This window comes from Drosophila elegans, unplaced genomic scaffold (genome assembly GCF_018152505.1).
Source record: "Drosophila elegans isolate 14027-0461.03 unplaced genomic scaffold, ASM1815250v1 contig_149, whole genome shotgun sequence".
NCBI lineage: Eukaryota > Metazoa > Arthropoda > Insecta > Diptera > Drosophilidae > Drosophila > Drosophila elegans.
Window position 1 is genome coordinate 21,187,794 of NW_024545513.1, and position 17,394 is coordinate 21,205,187.

At 39.0% G+C, this 17,394-nt stretch overlaps 1 protein-coding gene across 2 annotated transcripts; it reads left to right on the forward strand.

The window, feature by feature from the left end:
* Positions 1 to 980: 980 nt before the first annotated feature.
* LOC108147703 (neprilysin-3) lies at positions 981 to 12,183 on the forward strand. 2 transcript variants are annotated; one of them, XM_017274425.2, is made up of 9 exons: positions 981 to 1,304; positions 4,484 to 4,600; positions 5,426 to 5,588; positions 5,642 to 5,762; positions 6,444 to 6,758; positions 7,352 to 7,846; positions 8,567 to 9,396; positions 9,986 to 10,128; positions 10,197 to 12,183. In XM_017274425.2, exons 1-9 carry the CDS (start codon positions 1,293 to 1,295, stop codon positions 10,371 to 10,373), a joined length of 2,373 nt encoding a protein of 790 aa, XP_017129914.1. In that variant the 5' UTR covers positions 981 to 1,292; the 3' UTR covers positions 10,374 to 12,183. The 2 variants fall into 2 exon arrangements, with proteins under 2 accessions (XP_017129914.1, XP_017129913.1); XM_017274424.2 differs by lacking the exon at positions 981 to 1,304 and adding an exon at positions 3,378 to 3,580.
* The last annotated feature ends 5,211 nt before the right edge of the window (positions 12,184 to 17,394 follow it).

Below are 17,394 nucleotides of genomic sequence, written 5' to 3' on the forward strand. Positions count from 1 at the left end.
AATGCATTCACGTTGTGGCTGCCGTTCGGCTGGCTGATAGAAACCGAAAAGCTTTAACACAATTGCTGGGCTAGTGCAAATTATTTGCTTTCTCGCTTGTGACGTAAGGCAAATTTAGGTCGGGCGATATGGTAATCCATGTGACATCCAAGCAGTGCGGCTCCCAACCATTGAATAGTTTATATTTTTGTCTTTCGGCCTGGCGAAGTGAAGATAGTGAAACGGAAAGGTGACATTTACCTTCGAATGATACATTCATTGAACAATTTTTTTGAAACTGTTAGTGGTAAAGACCCAAAGAAACCGTTTCGTATAGAAATATATTCAAATCGTAAAATACTTTGGCAAACCGAATTTTATTTTACCTTGCAGATTTTAGAAAAACTCCAAATTTTATAAAACGACTATATTTGGATTTTTATGCGTGTATATTAATAAACAATAAATTTATGTCGATTTTCCGCAGAATTTTTGAATCGTTCCCATGGCAGCTATATGATATCATTGTCCGATTTTAATAAACTTAACACCATATAAAACAGTAAGCTAGTAATTATTTTAGATATACATTTTATTTCAGAACATAAAACATAAAAAAATTATCCCTTTATAAGATCAACTGCTTTAGGACAATTGTAAATGAATTCAATGTTATTGTATCTTAAAACCATGAGTACTTTTTCGAATATCTTGGCATTGAGTACTCGATATCCTGCGTAGAATCGATAGGTAATCAAATCCAATTGGGACACGCTGGCAACCTTAACCGGACAGGGTTGCCACCAGGCGAACGGATCCTGCGCACTGGACCAGTTTCTCCGGCTAAGGGTTCGAATCTGCATCTGCCCCCTTCGGCGCCCTCGTTCTCTCTCTGTTTGTGTGTGTTTTGCCCATTTACTACGTTTGTGTTATGGTTTTTCCTTTTTGGGGGAGTCCAACCCACCCGCCTCCCTGCAGCGAGTGAAATCGGAGAGGAAAAGCTAGTTCGAGTGCGATTGCCGCTGCTGCTGGTGCTGGCTGAAAGTTGGCCCTGTTGGTGGATACTTGTCGTTTTTTTTTTGTGGCCCAGAGCGGTTTGTTTGCCCGCGAGCAAAAATGCAGAAGGCCGAGTTTTAAATGAATTACTGATCGGCTGAAAGTGTTACCCATTCGTAGGGGGCCGCCAAAACATCCATCACACACAGTTTGCGGAAGTGCAACGAAAAGAGCAACAAATCGAGGAAAAGGGTGGTGAAAAGCGAGCGTAGGGAGCTGAAAAAATTGCATTGCCTTCTTTTGGGCGCACAAAGAAAATGAGCGCAAAGGTAGGCCAAGAGCGCGACTCTCTCTTAGTGTGCGTGTGTGTGTGAGTGTGTTTGTTATAAGTACTATTTGTGTTTGTGTTTGTGTGTATCAAAAACATTGCCTCCAAATCACACCTCCTCTCCTCTCCACCCATCAAACATTTATTGCGATGGCAATTGAATAAATGCATCCAGCCACACTCCCCCCCCCAAAACTCCCCCTTTCTAAGCCCCCCCTTGATAAAGGACCTTGGTATACACAAATGGCACGGACTGCACCATAAATTAAGTTAGCTTTTCCTACCAGATTGATTTGCACCATATGGTATATGGTTTATGGTATACCAGCCATTGAAGCCAGGACACTCGGGTGAAAATGGAGATTGAGAGGAGGACTCATCTTAGCGGACTTCAACTCAATGCAATTTATGTGAAATCCCCTTGTGGTGATTCGCAATCCTGAGGGTTCTCATCTGTTGGCTTGCCACAGAGACCATAAAAGGCGTTTATTAACTCGGAGAATTCTGACAATCCACTTTTAACTTCGTGTTATGCTCCATGGCAACACTTTTGGTACTAAACATTTTATACCCTGTAATTTCAAGGGACATTTTGATACGATCTATAAATGTAAAAATTCGCTTGCAAATGGTTGCTTTGAAGAATAGCAAAAACCCGTAGCTCGCAAAGTTTTAAGATGCCAGAGCTAAAATATTGTAATTTGCTTTTTAAGACCACCCACAAACTTCCAAATAATTTTTTATATTATTTATTTTAGACAGCGGCTTTAAATATGCAATGCTTTTTAAAAACTGAGCATAGGGTATCTTACGATGCCGATATTCTACGATAACCATTTTCAATAAACCATAACAGCTTTAAATAAAATGATAAGGAATATTAATATTAAAATTCATTTGATTTAGTTCTCGGAAATTTGCATTTCATTATGCAGATATTTAAGGCGGCTTGGATATCTGCATTACTAAGAAAGCTTAGCTTAAGTTTTATTTAAAATACGCATATCAAGTCGGATCAGGCCAATTTTATATACACATAATATACCCTCTACAACGTTTTAATTTAATTATTTTAATACCAGTCCTGTTGATTTACACTTAACGTCTTCTTCTCCCCCCTTTTTTTTGCCTTTTTGAATGGTGGCCGAGTGCTTGTTAGGCATTGTGCCATTTAACGTCTGTTTACATTCAACAATCTGCTAAATGCCAGTGGGTGTGCAGTTTGTGTTTACATTTTGCTGGATTCGCTGCTGGCAAATGCTCTGGGCAAAAACCATTTGGAACAAAATACATAAGACTATGAGATACCCACACTACTCCCTGCTACAGAGTCCCTATTTAATAATCTTTCTCTTGAGTAGGCTCGCAATTCCGTGGTACAATATTTCTGTCCGGGAAAAGTCAATATATGTACACTTATCCATATAGAGGTCTTTGCTTTTCCGTCCAGTTTGTTCTAATCGATTGCGTTATTTTCGCATCAATCATTCGATGCCCACAATAGCGTTACTCTAAAAGCCAAACACGTTCGTAAATATATGTCAAAATCAGATAGATATGAATGGTATTATAAGGCTGGCAGATCACAGCCTGAGCCACATTAATGGGTACACAAATCGAGTGCGATAATTGCTCTCATATGGCGCCTTCACAGCCTACGATTCCATATCTATTTTTATATATTCGGTATTCCATAGATGGCTGCAAGCAAGTAAAATAGAAATGCACATATAACAATAACAAATTGATTGGGGATTGCATTGCGTTAATTGAATACATATTTTCGTTTTCGTTTATTTTCCCTAAAAATATTTCCATTCCCGACCATATCGCCCGCACACACACAATCACACACCCGCAGGCGAGTCAATTAGTTTGTGTACAATGCAAAACTATTCGATATAACGTGGCGGGAGGTCGGAGATGCCGGTTTCGTAGGATTGGAGATTGGGGGATTGGGGGATTGGGGGATTGTAGGATGGCGGTATTGAGGAATTGGGAAATTGGGGGCTGGCGAGCACTCGCTACGACGTTCCTGTTTGAAAGCTCCGTGGGCTCGGCCGTCAGTGCCTACCCAACGGTCATGGGCTGAACACGAATATTATCGCCGCCGCGTTCTGTTATCGTACCGCTCATCCCATATAAACAAACACCACCCCCACCGAACTGAACCGAACGGAACCAAACCGAACGAAACCGAACCGAATACATTGTATCTGGTGCTTCCATCCGGTGTCTTATAGGTTGGCAAAAATGTGGATCTCCGACTGCCGTTCGGTAGGTCCGACTTTAAGCAAGTGATACACATCCCCATATATGTGCAAACATGGGATCTACATAGGCTACTTTGGCGGAGTTTCGTGGCGGCCATTTAATGCTTACAAGTGGTTGCAAATGGTTCGCTTTTCGAGCGATTAACCCATGAATGGGCAAGAGGTGTCGTAGATGCTGTGCTGTTCGAAGGCATTTTTGAAATCTATATCTTTAAAAGTTAGTTTTTTGATAATAATATATGGGGATACAGAAACAGAATTGGATGGGCCTGTCAAAAAATATTTTAAAAAAAATTTAAATTTTGTATTTAATATTTTGTCTTAGCGCTACAATCATATACTTATTTTTAACGCATTGGTCATTGTACAATGGAAAATTAAATATAAACATTTTTGACTTAAGACTAACATTTATAAACTATGTTATTTTAAAAGATTTTTAGTTTTTCTCCTTTTTTTTTTGATTGCTAGACAGTTAGCTAAACTTTTTTTTGAACAGATTTAATTATAAGGACAAGAATATCTGAAAATTAAAAATGTAAGTGAAAATGTTGTAATATTGAGGATGATCTGTATCTGATGACACAAGGGTAAAGCGCAACACTTTTGAATACTTAGGAAGCACCAATGACAATGGGGAGCAGTCGGGGATGTGAGAGAAACAAAATAAAGCACAAGGCGCTGAGTGAGCGCTAAAGAACTCACGATATCCACACAAATCGCACTCGCACACACACATGCCACACGAAAAAGCTTTGTCAGCGAGCGCCACTCTCTATGTACACCCTATGCGGAGGCTTGTTATCGGATGCCCTGGGGCAGCCACGTGATATAACAAAGCGTCAGCCTCAGATCTTGGATAAGGGCTAGATTACTACTTACCACCCACATTCGCATCTCGTTCCAGATGACGCGCTACAAGCAAACCGAATTCACGGAAGACGACTCGAGTTCCATTGGCGGCATTCAACTGAACGAGGCCACCGGCCACACTGGCATGCAGATACGCTACCACACCGCTCGGGTATGTGCCCCACTCATGTAACACCCCAAGCCACTCGACTCCATCTTAATCTCTGCGGCAATGACCCAAAACCAGCGGCAAATGAGGCTAACGTGAGCGCTTTTCTCATTGCTTTGAAGGTTACCATTTGGCAGTGAAAAGTCTGCTTTTGTATACACAAGTATGGCGGTGTGAGCTTTTCCCTCCGCGAGACTCACATAAACGTATACCCTAACATATGCTGGGGTTCCAATGGCTGCCAGAGACCATTTGAGCTTTAAAGAAAAAATTCCTATTTGTATGGAAGTAACATAGAAATAGCACTTTGAATAATTACTATATCAGATCGAACACTTTTATTAGCCAAAATCTTAAGACATAACTTTCCAAAAATTGCATTAGTATTCTTAGATTAAGTTTTTCAACACATAAACGTTTCTTGAATATGACAAATAGTTTGAGAACCTAACAAAAAATTTGCTTCTCCCAGATGCATTGAGAATTTGCCCAAACTCACCGTAGGAAAGTGTATTTGCGAGTCGTTGAAACTTCGGAAAATCCATTTAGACAACCATTTTCGCCTCTCCGGCGATGTGTGGAAAAATTAAGCCACAAGTGAGTTATGTCTGCGAGATTGATCGCATTTATAGTAGTTGGCATATGCACACAAGTTTGAACCCATTTGAACCGCCGTCGTCTTGCTTTCGCATTGTTTACAAAACACAAACCATTTTGGGGGGTGATTTATGGGAAGGGAGCTTTTGTGCCTCCATGGAGGCCAGAATGATTGCTTGATAATGGGGAATTGCACACTCATTGCCCACTCATTGCACACTCAATGCACAGGCAACATGGAATTGGCGTTCGAGGAACAAGACGGAGAAATGGCTGCTCATCACCACCTTTGTAATGGCCCTCACGATCTTCACGCTCCTGATCGTCCTTTTCGCAGATGGAGGCGGCAGCGATGGCACCAAGCACGTCCTGCACGTCCAACCCCACCAAAAAGGTATGGCTTGCATGTATTTATCCGAGGATACTCATTACCTTTTTCCATTACAGAGTGTCCCGCGGGAAGTGAGCTTCCCTGTCTGAATAAGCACTGCATCTTCGCCTCCAGCGAGATCCTCAAGTCCATCGACGTCACCGTTGATCCCTGCGATGACTTCTACGCATATTCCTGGTGAGTAATCTGCAGATATAAGAGACTTAGCTTACTGAAGCTTGAACTAGGTTTAAAGAGCTATTGTTTTAGTTGAAAATATATGTCATAGGTATTGTTTATGTTATATATATTCAGTACGTCCATATTAACTTCTAAATTTTGGAAATTATAAGAGCTAAGATCTTAGTCATGCAGATTCAAGTGATGCATTTGTGGCGCAGTTTAATTGCCCACAAATCGTGTAGAAATTCTGTAGAGAAACGTTTTCGGATTTTACGTATTTATTTATTTATTCGCCCATGGATTAATCCTCATCTGGCTTATCAGCTAACTTAGCTTTAAAACTAAATATTAATAATTCGATCAATATCTATCAACACATACAAATGTTTAAGAACATATTAAGAAATTAATCAGACATTGCCAAAGACGCCAGAGGTTAACTATAGGGTTGTGTGCGGCTATTATAACATTTTTTATATCATTGGATACGTTAAGATTGTACATTAATAATTTAAAAGCTGAAAGACAACTAAAATTGACTTTTAAATCAATGTGAGGTAATTTCGCCACACCTCTGGGCAAATTTGCCTATAACCAAAACATTGAGGTTAATAAAGGAAAACGGATACATATTTTAATATTTTATCTATAAAAAAAGAGTCTCTGATATTGAAACAAATATTCACTATCTTACAGCAATCAGTGGATCAAGAACAACCCCATTCCCGAGGGCAAGTCCACGTGGGGCACGTTTGGGAAGCTGGAGCAGATGAACCAACTGATCATCCGCAACGTGCTGGAGAAGCCGGCTAAGAGCTTCAAGTCGGAGGCCGAGCGAAAGGCCAAGGTTTACTACGAGTCCTGCCTGGACGCGGATGAGCACATGGAGAAGCTGGGGGCCAAGCCCATGAACGACCTCCTGCTGCAGATTGGCGGCTGGAACGTGACCAAGAGCGGCTACAACGTGGCCAACTGGACGATGGGCCGCACCCTCAAGATACTGCACAACAAGTGGGTACACACAGAAAAACAAACAAACATATGTAAAATTAAACATTTAATTGTTGTCTTCCAACCTATTAAAAAAGGTATCATAACATTTGAGTACATAGAAAAATATTAATTGTTAAATGCTTGCGCTATTACCATTGACATTTTTTTGGAGAAACATTTGTGCTGATTTAAAATTCAACATTTATTAAATGTAATAAAAAAATTCATTGCAAAAGCCCTTGACACTCAAAGCTCTGAGCCATGCTCCCCCAAATATTCAATTCAAATAGTTAATCTACAAGTCAGAATGGTACTTTTAAAAACAACAAAATTCATGAAAGAGTTCTCTGTTATTTAAGTACTTAAAATATACTATTCAATATCCCAAAATATATAAAATAACAGCATAAATGAATAAAATTAAAAGGAAGCCCTACTATTTTCAATGTTATACCATTCGTTGGTCCAAAAGCCTTTGTAGAAAGTAGCTGTTAACAATCTTTGTAAATAGTAAATCAACAATTGTTCTATGTTGAATTTACATATGTTGTTTTTTTTTGCCGTATTTAGACAGTTTCGGAGCCATTCTCACCGTGTTTTTCTCCCCGCAGATACAACTTCAACTGCCTGTTTGGCTGGGCGATCGGGGAGGACGACAAGAACTCCTCGCGCCACGTCATCCAGATCGATCAGGGCGGCCTAACCCTGCCCACCGCCGACTACTACAACAACAAGACGGACAACCATCGCAAGGTGCTCAACGAGTACATCGAGTACATGACCAAGGTGTGCGTCCTCTTGGGGGCGAACGAGTCGGAGGCCCGCACCCAAATGGTCGGCGTGATCAACTTCGAGAAGAAGCTAGCCAACATCACCATCCCGCTGGAGGATCGGCGCAACGAGGAGGCCATGTACCATCCGATGCAGCTGCGCCAGCTGGCCAAGCTGGCCCCGTTCCTCAACTGGACGGACCACTTCGACAACGCCATGCAGATGGTGGGCCGCCGGGTCACCGACGACGAGGTGGTGGTCGTCTACGCCCCCGACTTCCTCAAGAATCTGTCCGACATCATCCTCAAGATGGAGCAGACCGATGAGGGAAAAATGTGAGTGCATTTGTGCTGCTAGTCGATCATATTTAATTGGGTCATTCGTTTAATGAAGTTCAGCGGTTCCCCTTTTACCCTAAAATACCGCACCTTTGGTGAAAATTTTCAAAAGAAAAGCTCAGTGGCACAGGCTTAAAAAAAACAATAAGCTACCTCTTACACTGATAAAAAAACCTATTTAAGCCAAGAATTTGCTTTGATTTTCATCCATTAAATTCTGAAGTAAAGCCATATTAAACATTATACAACATAAATAGAACCTATTTGAAATCCAATACTTTTCACATTCATTTAAATATTTTAAATATTTTAAATAAATATACATTTAATATTGCATATATGCTTTAACTAAATTCTTCTTAAGGGTATAAGCGTTACTTATAGAAAACAAATATTGATAGCATAAAACTAAGTAAAAAGGCGAATTCTTTAGAAATCCTCTTTAAAATCCTTTGGCAACAAACACCACTCAAGAATACAAAGTTATGGTTTCCTATAAGAACGAAAAGTAAATCTATATATTTGGTTTTATAATAAAACAATGATTTTCCAAACTGATCAGCTCATCAACAAGAAAAGTGTCCTGCTCAGACTGATACTGAGGCTAATTTGTTTCTGTTTTGAGCTGAGACTGATAGACTTAAGAAAAAACCATCTGGTATCGAAACAAAAACAAATCACGTTAAAATGCTAATTGCTACTTTTGAATCCTTGCAGCACCCTGAACAACTATCTCGTGTGGCAGGCGGTGCGCACGCTGACCAGCTGTCTGTCCAAGCCCTTCCGCGATGCCTACAAGGGCGTGAGGAAGGCCCTCATGGGATCGGATGGCGGCGAGGAGATCTGGCGGTATTGCGTCTCGGACACCAACAACGTGGTGGGATTCGCCGTGGGCGCCATCTTCGTGCGACAGGCCTTCCACGGCGAGTCCAAGCCGGCCGCTGAGCAGATGATCGGCGAGATCCGCGAGGCCTTCAAGACGAACCTGCAGAATTTGACGTGGGTGGACAAGCAGACGCGCGAGAAGGCCATCGAGAAGGCCAACGAGATCTCGGACATGATCGGATTCCCCGACTACATACTGGACCCCGTCGAGCTGGACAAGAAGTATGCAGAACTGAACATCACGCCAAACGCCTATTTCGAGAACAACATCCAGGTGGCCATCTATAACCTGAAGAGCAACCTGAAGCGTCTCGACCAGCCGGTGAATAAGACCAACTGGGGCATGACCCCGCAGACGGTGAACGCCTACTACACGCCCACCAAGAACCAGATCGTCTTCCCCGCGGGCATCCTGCAGACGCCCTTCTTCGACATCAACAACCCCAAGAGCCTCAACTTCGGGGCCATGGGCGTGGTCATGGGCCACGAGCTGACCCACGCCTTCGACGACCAGGGACGCGAGTACGACAAATTCGGCAACATCAACCGGTGGTGGGACCCGAAGAGCATCGAGCGCTTCAACGAGAAGTCCGAGTGCATCGCCCGTCAGTACAGTGGGTACAAGATGAACGGACGCACCCTCAACGGCAAGCAGACGCTGGGTGAGTAGGGTGTCCGAATTAAATAAAAAATAGGAAATGGTGGGTCCAGACCGACTCTCTTTAGCAAGATTTCTGTGTAGTTTCTTGAGCAAAGATAGGGGTTCTACAATCGAAATAATGGGCCAGAAATGATTTGGATACATATAAATAGGAGATGGTGGGGCAAGACCGACCCTCTCGGCAGTACAGTGGGTACAAGATGAACGGACTCACAAACAGACTCTGGGTGAGTAGGGTTTCCAGATAAATAAATAAGAGATCGACGGATGGCGCGGCCGACACTCTTGCTTTGTAATAATAGGTGGGTCAGAAAGGATACAAATTCTTGTCTAAAAACAATTACAGACTTATCAAAGAAAATTTTAAACTACATTTTATTTTAGGTATTTAAAATAATACAAATTTTCATCCGATAATGGGTTTTTTGGTTTTTTTTAATCGCTTCGACTTTGAAAGATCTTTTGACCCACAAATTCGAAACATTTTTGAGTAATTTTTTTAATTAAATAATATTGTTGTAGAATTATAAAACAACTAAAATTAGCTGAATAGCCTTTTATATATCATTTCTCTTATTTAATGCAACCAGGCGAGAACATAGCCGACAATGGCGGTCTGAAGGCGGCCTACCACGCCTACCAGCGCACCAAGAGCGACCGGGATGTGGATGTCCTGAAGCTGCCCGGCCTGAATCTCACCCACTCGCAGCTCTTCTTTGTGTCCTTTGCCCAGGTGAGTAATGAACAATTGGACGTTTATATTATTATTATATTATATACTTAACACTTCATTTAAACCAGGTTTGGTGCTCCAGCACCACGGATGAAACGAACCTGCTGCAGATGGAGAAGGATCCGCATTCGCCGTCGCAGTTCCGGGTGATCGGCACATTGTCGAACATGAAGGAGTTCGCCGAGGTCTTTCAGTGCAAGCCCGGCAAGCGAATGAACCCCACCGAAAAGTGCGAGGTGTGGTAAACAGAACTGCGCAATCCCGATCTCAGAACGAGCCAAAGATAGAGATACAGATACAGATAGAGATACAGATACAGATACAGATAGGGATAGAGATAGAGATAAAGATTGGGTCAGAGCCAAAGCCAAAGCCAAAGTCGAGCAAATACAGCATCGTGAGCGGATAGATGGTGCGATTGGGACGCTGACTGGGCTGGTATTTTATTGTTTCAGTTGTGCCCGTTTTTTTTCGCCATTTGTATTTTGTCGAAAGACCGTCAGTGATTGTGCCTATGAAAATGATAGAAGCTGACGATAAATTCACGTTTGTGCTCCAAGAGGTCTGGAGCTGGGGATTCCACATCCTGGAGCAGGATCAAGGGGACCTTTAACTACATTTGAATGTGAACGCACGAGCTACCAACTATATGGGTGGGTGTGTGTGTGACATGGAGTATTACGGAGTACAGAGCACACACCCAAAGGGCTGATATATATATATATATATATATATATATATATATATATATATATATGATAACGATAAACGATAACTGTAACTTAGCTATTTGTAGAACTATCAATGTATAATGTATTGCAAAAGATACAAAGTTCGCAAGCTCATGGCCCAGGGGAAAAATTATTTTCCGGGTCTCCGCTTTTTTTGTATGTCTAAGATACATGTTGAAGTCATTCTAAAGACCTTTTCAAAATCTCAACTTTTTCTCAAATTACATTTAAACCGAGGTTCCTGAGAAAAGGATAGGAATTGGACTTTGAAATGTAGCAAAAATATAGCTAGTGATTGTGAAAGTGAAGGAGATAGAGATATAGAGTGAGAGGCGAACAGTTTTAAAGCTTTTGAGTTGCCAAAGTGAATATAGTAAAAATAGCTGGTTGATTAAGTTAAACATTTAAATACGTTAAAAGTTACGAAAAGTTATTTTGAAAATTATGTGTACACTTTTTTTATACATATGAGTTTCTTAACGGGGGCTTAAGTGTGCTTATTGTTGATTTATCTTTAATTTACTATCTTATGAAGCAGTGAAAAATAGGCAAAGGCTGAAGTGCAAAGATCAGTAATAAACACCAATTAATCACTAATTGCTCAGATATTGAGACTATATAGCCAACCAAATTGGACGAGTTTTCTTTTCTAAGAAAGAAAAACATATCAGACTAAGAGCCAACACCAACCAAATAAATCTATGGAATTTAACTAGGCACCAATCGAAATCAATCCAAGAGATTAGCTATAAGATATGAACACTCTCAAGCCGAATCAGTCAAAGCACAAATCTCCATACTATGTAGTCAATATGGCCTAAAGGTAATTCGGTTAGTAACCTTCCTATCCGGTTTCGGTTGTCACACAAACACGAACATGCGAATAATGCATTTAGCTTTTAGTTTTTTTTACTTTATTGGACCATTGGGGGTTTCGGGGGCATTAAAAAAAAATTGTTTTGTTATTGTTCCTTTAAACATGCATTTATAAGTTTCCCTGATCATTTCGTGGGTAGAAAAGTGGGGGTTAAGTAAAGGGGTATACTATCAGAACCCCCCCTCGTATCCACCACTGCTGTGGAGATATCAAGCAGATGATTTTTGTATTCTGTATATGTACTATACGATAGACGAAGAAATGATAACTATAATACATATATTAAAATATTATTATTATACAAACTACATATACATTAACTGAATGTTTAAATGCAAATTATTTTTATTGTCTATTAATAAAGTGTATATGAACATGTATACATTCGCAAAGAAAAAAGAATAAAGAACCCTATGGTCTAGCGTCCCGACTATGGGATACCCACTACCCACTGCACTGTTACAAAATTTATTGTCACAATCTTAAGGAGTGCTTGTTATTAATCATCAGCTCAAATTGGAAACAACAAAGTTGCTTGCTCAAACATAAAAAAATGATTGAGACACAGTCTCACTGAAAAACATTTTCATATATACCCCATCCTCTAAACGACCGGTTATGTTCAGATGGTCCTGAACGATTCCGGCGACAATAATAAAAAAAAAAAAAAAAAAAAAAGCAGATGATCGGTTTTCCATTCCTAACTGGTTTACTATGCTTTTTTCGATAGGAGGTGTTTTTGATTGATATGACCATTTTTTTGTTGCTTTTAAACATAATATTTAACGGTAAGTTATTATTAAACCTACACTCGGAATCTGGGTGACAGCAGACTGCTTGTTCCGTCTTGTATGGTAGCTGAAAGTTTGGGAATCAATTTATTTAAAGGTCAACCATAATTACTGATTATATACATACCATTTCTTTAGCAACTCTAGTGTGCTGCGCTTGAGGATGAGGAGCACAAAATTTAAAATACCGAAAAAAACAGGAAAAAACCACACCGTCCAAGCCCAAGGATCTTCAGGATTCCCCAAAAAAAAATGTAAGTCTGTTATCCGAATCACTCCCATCAAGACAGAGATTCGCAGAAATTGAAGAGTACTGTCATAAGAGTAAATAATGGCAATCAAGCTTGTTAAGTAACATTTGAAGTAAAAAGATATTACTGTTGACTGTCGTAATTGAAGCAGGTCGATGTCTCCTCATTTGATATGAACCTATTGATTCCTTTTTTCACTTTTATTATGTAAATACCAGTGAGGATAAAAAAAGTCACATCAATGATACTTGTGGTCAGAAGAAAAACATCAAAAAGGATGTCTGTGAGTGCTAGAAAAAAGTTAATTAAAATTTTAATACGATATTATGCATTAAAGTAATTGTAAAGTCACCTGCATCGATAAAGTTTAATACCATCAACACTACTAAAATAACAACAGTATTGATCCAGACAAAGACGCTGTATTTCAGGAACTGATTCGAACTTTCAAATCTACTGAGCGATGTTAACACTTTCCACAAGTGAAAACTTATTACGGAGATCCAAACAATGTGAGCAAATTTACAAAAGGCTAATAAGGTAGCTGAGAGTGATCAATGATTATTAAAAACAAGAAAGGAAGCAAACTTCGGCAAGCCGAAGTTCATATACCCTTGCAGCTATTTCAAAAACTAAATACTCTTTAAAACGTTTAAATTATGATTTACTTGCGTGTATGTATAAAAACATTGAAGCTATGATGATTTGCAGCTTAATTATTCGATAGTTCCTATGGCAGCTATACGATTGTTCCTATGGGAGCTATATGCTATAGTCGTCCGATTTTGATGAAATTTAAACCGTAACTCTGAAATATTACTATATGTCGAAGAACTAAAAAAAAATTGAAAAACACCAAAGTTATAATTTTTTTTTATTTATTTTTATGATTGTTCCTATGGGAGCTATATGCTATAGTCGTCCGATCGGGCTCGATCCGACTTATATACTACCTGCAATAGAAAGACAACTTTTGGGAAAGTTTCATGCAAATAGCTTTAAAACTGAGAGACTAGTTTGCGTAGAAACGGACGGACAGACGGACAGACTGACAGACGGACATGGCTAGATCGACTCGCCTAGTGGTGCTGATCAAGAATATATATACTTTATAGGGTCGGAGATATCTCCTTCACTGCGTTGCAAACTTCTGACTGAATTATAATACCCTCTGCAAGGGTATAAATATATTTTATATCATGAAAAGTCTTTTCAATTATTAGGAACTAACCTGCAAACAGACCTATCGTCTTTGGAAATTCGGATTCAATCGATAAATAATACGGTTCGACATTCCTGAACAACAGGCAGAATTGGCTGGTGATAATGCACTTCCCGAGCGTATTGTGAAGCTCTTTTACGTAAAGATATACACCGATCGTGAGGATAATGCATATAGTTGACAACACATTGCCTGAAAAAATAAAACAAGAGATGAAAAGTTAATAAAATAAGTTGTACAACATAGTATGGCCTGTATATCTTATTTAAGTCTTGTGGAATGGAATTCCCATCATGAGTTTTTGAATACCAAATTGATAATTAATTAATAAATAAATGTAAATTTGTGGTTTATCCAAAATCGAAGAATCGAAACTGTATCATTCTGTACCGATTACAAGGCATTGAAAATTCATTTCGAATGTACAACTTTCTATACGCAATGCCAAACTCGTCTGATTTTCGCTAGCAAGTTGCTCTGTGGTTAAATAGTAGCAGAGAAGCTGTGCTATTCCCATATTTCTAAAAAAAAACTGTGGCTTGATCAACCCTTTATTGTGCTGAATGAGAAACAAATGCAAAATAACATAAAATTTCAGTCAAACTCACGGGTACGATAGTGATTACGACCAATTCCTTTGGAGATTAAAGTGGTGCCCCATAACATTCAAATCGCATAATACACAATATTTTGGGAACTCGGGACTTGGTTGTTCCCAGAGGACCAAGACATTTCAAAACACTATCGATGACGATACACTGGTAAAAAATATTTTGTATTCAATTTAAATATTTTTCGCTTTGATTTTCATCCATTGCCGTTTATATTTACTTTAAATATGCACCATATTAATTTTATTTTCGTATTTAATTTAAATATTTACAGAGTAATTTTTAATATTTAATTTAAATTTGGTCCATATTTAAGTTAAACATAATTCATAGTTAAATTAAACACGATGGGTATTTGTTTTAAATATTAAAACATTTAATTTAACTAGAAATCGTGTTTTAAGTAATTATGAGACATGTTTGTTTTAAATATTAAAATATTTAATATAAGTAGAAACCGTATTTAAATTAATATGAAATAAATTTAAGTTAAATACGGGGCCATAATTGATTTGTATCTGAAAATAGATTTGCTTTCACCAGGGATCGTTTTATCCTATTTTATTGTTATTAATATTGATTTGATTTTTTAAAATATTACACAAAGAAGTGCGAGCATGTTATTGTGTGCGTGCCGACTTCGTTCTAAAGTAATGGATAAAGTCGATTCATTTTGAAAATATTCCTAATATCCTGGCTTAAATGTTATCATATTCGCTTCTATAACATCAACAGAATAAGTGAAAAAATTATAGCTTCGTTGTTTTAAAACATATATGTATATGCATCGGATTTATTACCTTTTTAAAAATACTTTTTTAATTCTCTAACAGGTATTTCACTGACGATGTATTTAATTCTACTTAACCCAAAAGCCTTGTGCAATTTTTTCCTTATTCCCTACAATTCACCCTCTTTATTGTGACGAACAAAAATTACAGAAAATTTCGCAACTCCCCACTCTTAAAGTGTTCGAACTTTGACTTTATGACAAAGTTCTAATAAACTTTTGGTGTTGTTGCGCACTCACACAGAGACCCGCACACTGACACCCGTTTGTGGGTATGCCAGAAATGCCAGCAAATTGCTTACATAATAAATAATAATAATAGCGTGCGATTTTTAGCGCAATTTAAATTTATTTATGGCACTTGTTTGTTCGCATGTCATGCGCAAGTTTTAGCCAGACATATCTGCGCCCACAGCGAATCGACACACAGGTGGGGCAATGGTGCGGTGTTTTGGTGTTTTGGTGCTTTGGTGCCTTGGTGGTTTGCTGGCTCGGTGGCTCGGTGGCTTGGTGATTCGGTGGCTTCGGTGGGTGCCAAAGGTGGGGCAAAGGCGGCGGTTGCACAGCGTTTGCCAGAGTCCTTCGTCGGATTTGCCTATTTTTATCATTGCGGCTTATCCCGGTTGCCTGGCAACCTGCCTGTGCGCAAGAGCATTCAAGCTGCTTAGTGCGAGCGATGTCGACTCATAAATCCTGCCTCTGGCATTGCCGCAGCCATGGCGGTGGATGTGGATGTGGATGTGGATGTGGAAGGTGGATGTGGATGGTGGATGTAGATGGGGTATGTCCTCGACCTGCTGTCTTATCGCAAACCACAATCGAATGCCCGCCAGCAAGGACTGCGGACTGCGGACTGCGGACTGCGGACCCAGGATCGAAGGACGAGCGGGGTCAGATCGAGATGGACTGCTTAAATGGCAATTAGGCAGCCGCACTTACTGACAGCTTCCTTAAGCCGTTGATGTCGTTGTTGGCCACTGAATGATGACATCGGGATGTCTGGGGCTAATTAATGCAATCCAGTGCCGAGTAAAAGCAATGCATGCTGGCAAGCCCGTGATATACGGACTAGGATCGGGCTTCCAAATGGTGACATTAATCACCATACGTCTTGAACCCTTATCCAATGTTTTATAATAAGCGTAGCACGTAGAGCAAAAGTAATCAAGAGCTAGAGATTTAAATTTACCATTCAGACGCAGACGGGCCACGCCTTTTCTGTGGAAATTTATTTTTCAAACGAGCTGTGAATAGCAGGTATCACATATACAAATGACGCTTTTCTGTTTAAATGTATACGAACTTTAAAAATTCAGCACTCGCTTGCAAGCTGTGTTTAATGCATTGAATTATCTCTATTTTAAAGAATAACGAGTATTAAAGAGTATAAATGTTGGGGAAGGAGGACTTGTAAATAAATAAAAATACACTCTTAAAAACTAATTTTTCCTAACAATTATCCAAATTATTTTTTTTAATGCAGATAGATTATAAATCGCAACGGGCAGGATCGAATGTCTATATCAAATAGCTTCCGCAGGAACAATAGGAAAAATTAAAAAAAAAATTACTTTGTTGTTTTTTTAATTTAACTGAATATAATCCGAAATTAAGTCATAGTTTACTATTTTAGAATTAATTAAATAAAAATTGGACTTCTGAATCTGCCATAGGAACAATTTAAAAATTCATCGGAATATCTACATAGATTCATTGTTTTGAAACACTTGTGTAAATAGAACTTGAAATATACATATTCGTTTTATCGAGTATTTTATTTATGTTATTCCAGGATTAAGGCTATTTTATATATAAAAAAATGATAGAACATAAGGTTTTTAAAACCAAAGGAAAGAATAAGTTAAATATTTATATAAGAAATTAAGAAACTGTAATTTTTATTTTTTAAACCAAAAATGTAATTATTTTTTATTACATTCTTCCTGTTAAATTTAGTTTGTGATTTGTTTAATCTTTTCTCTATAACTTTGTG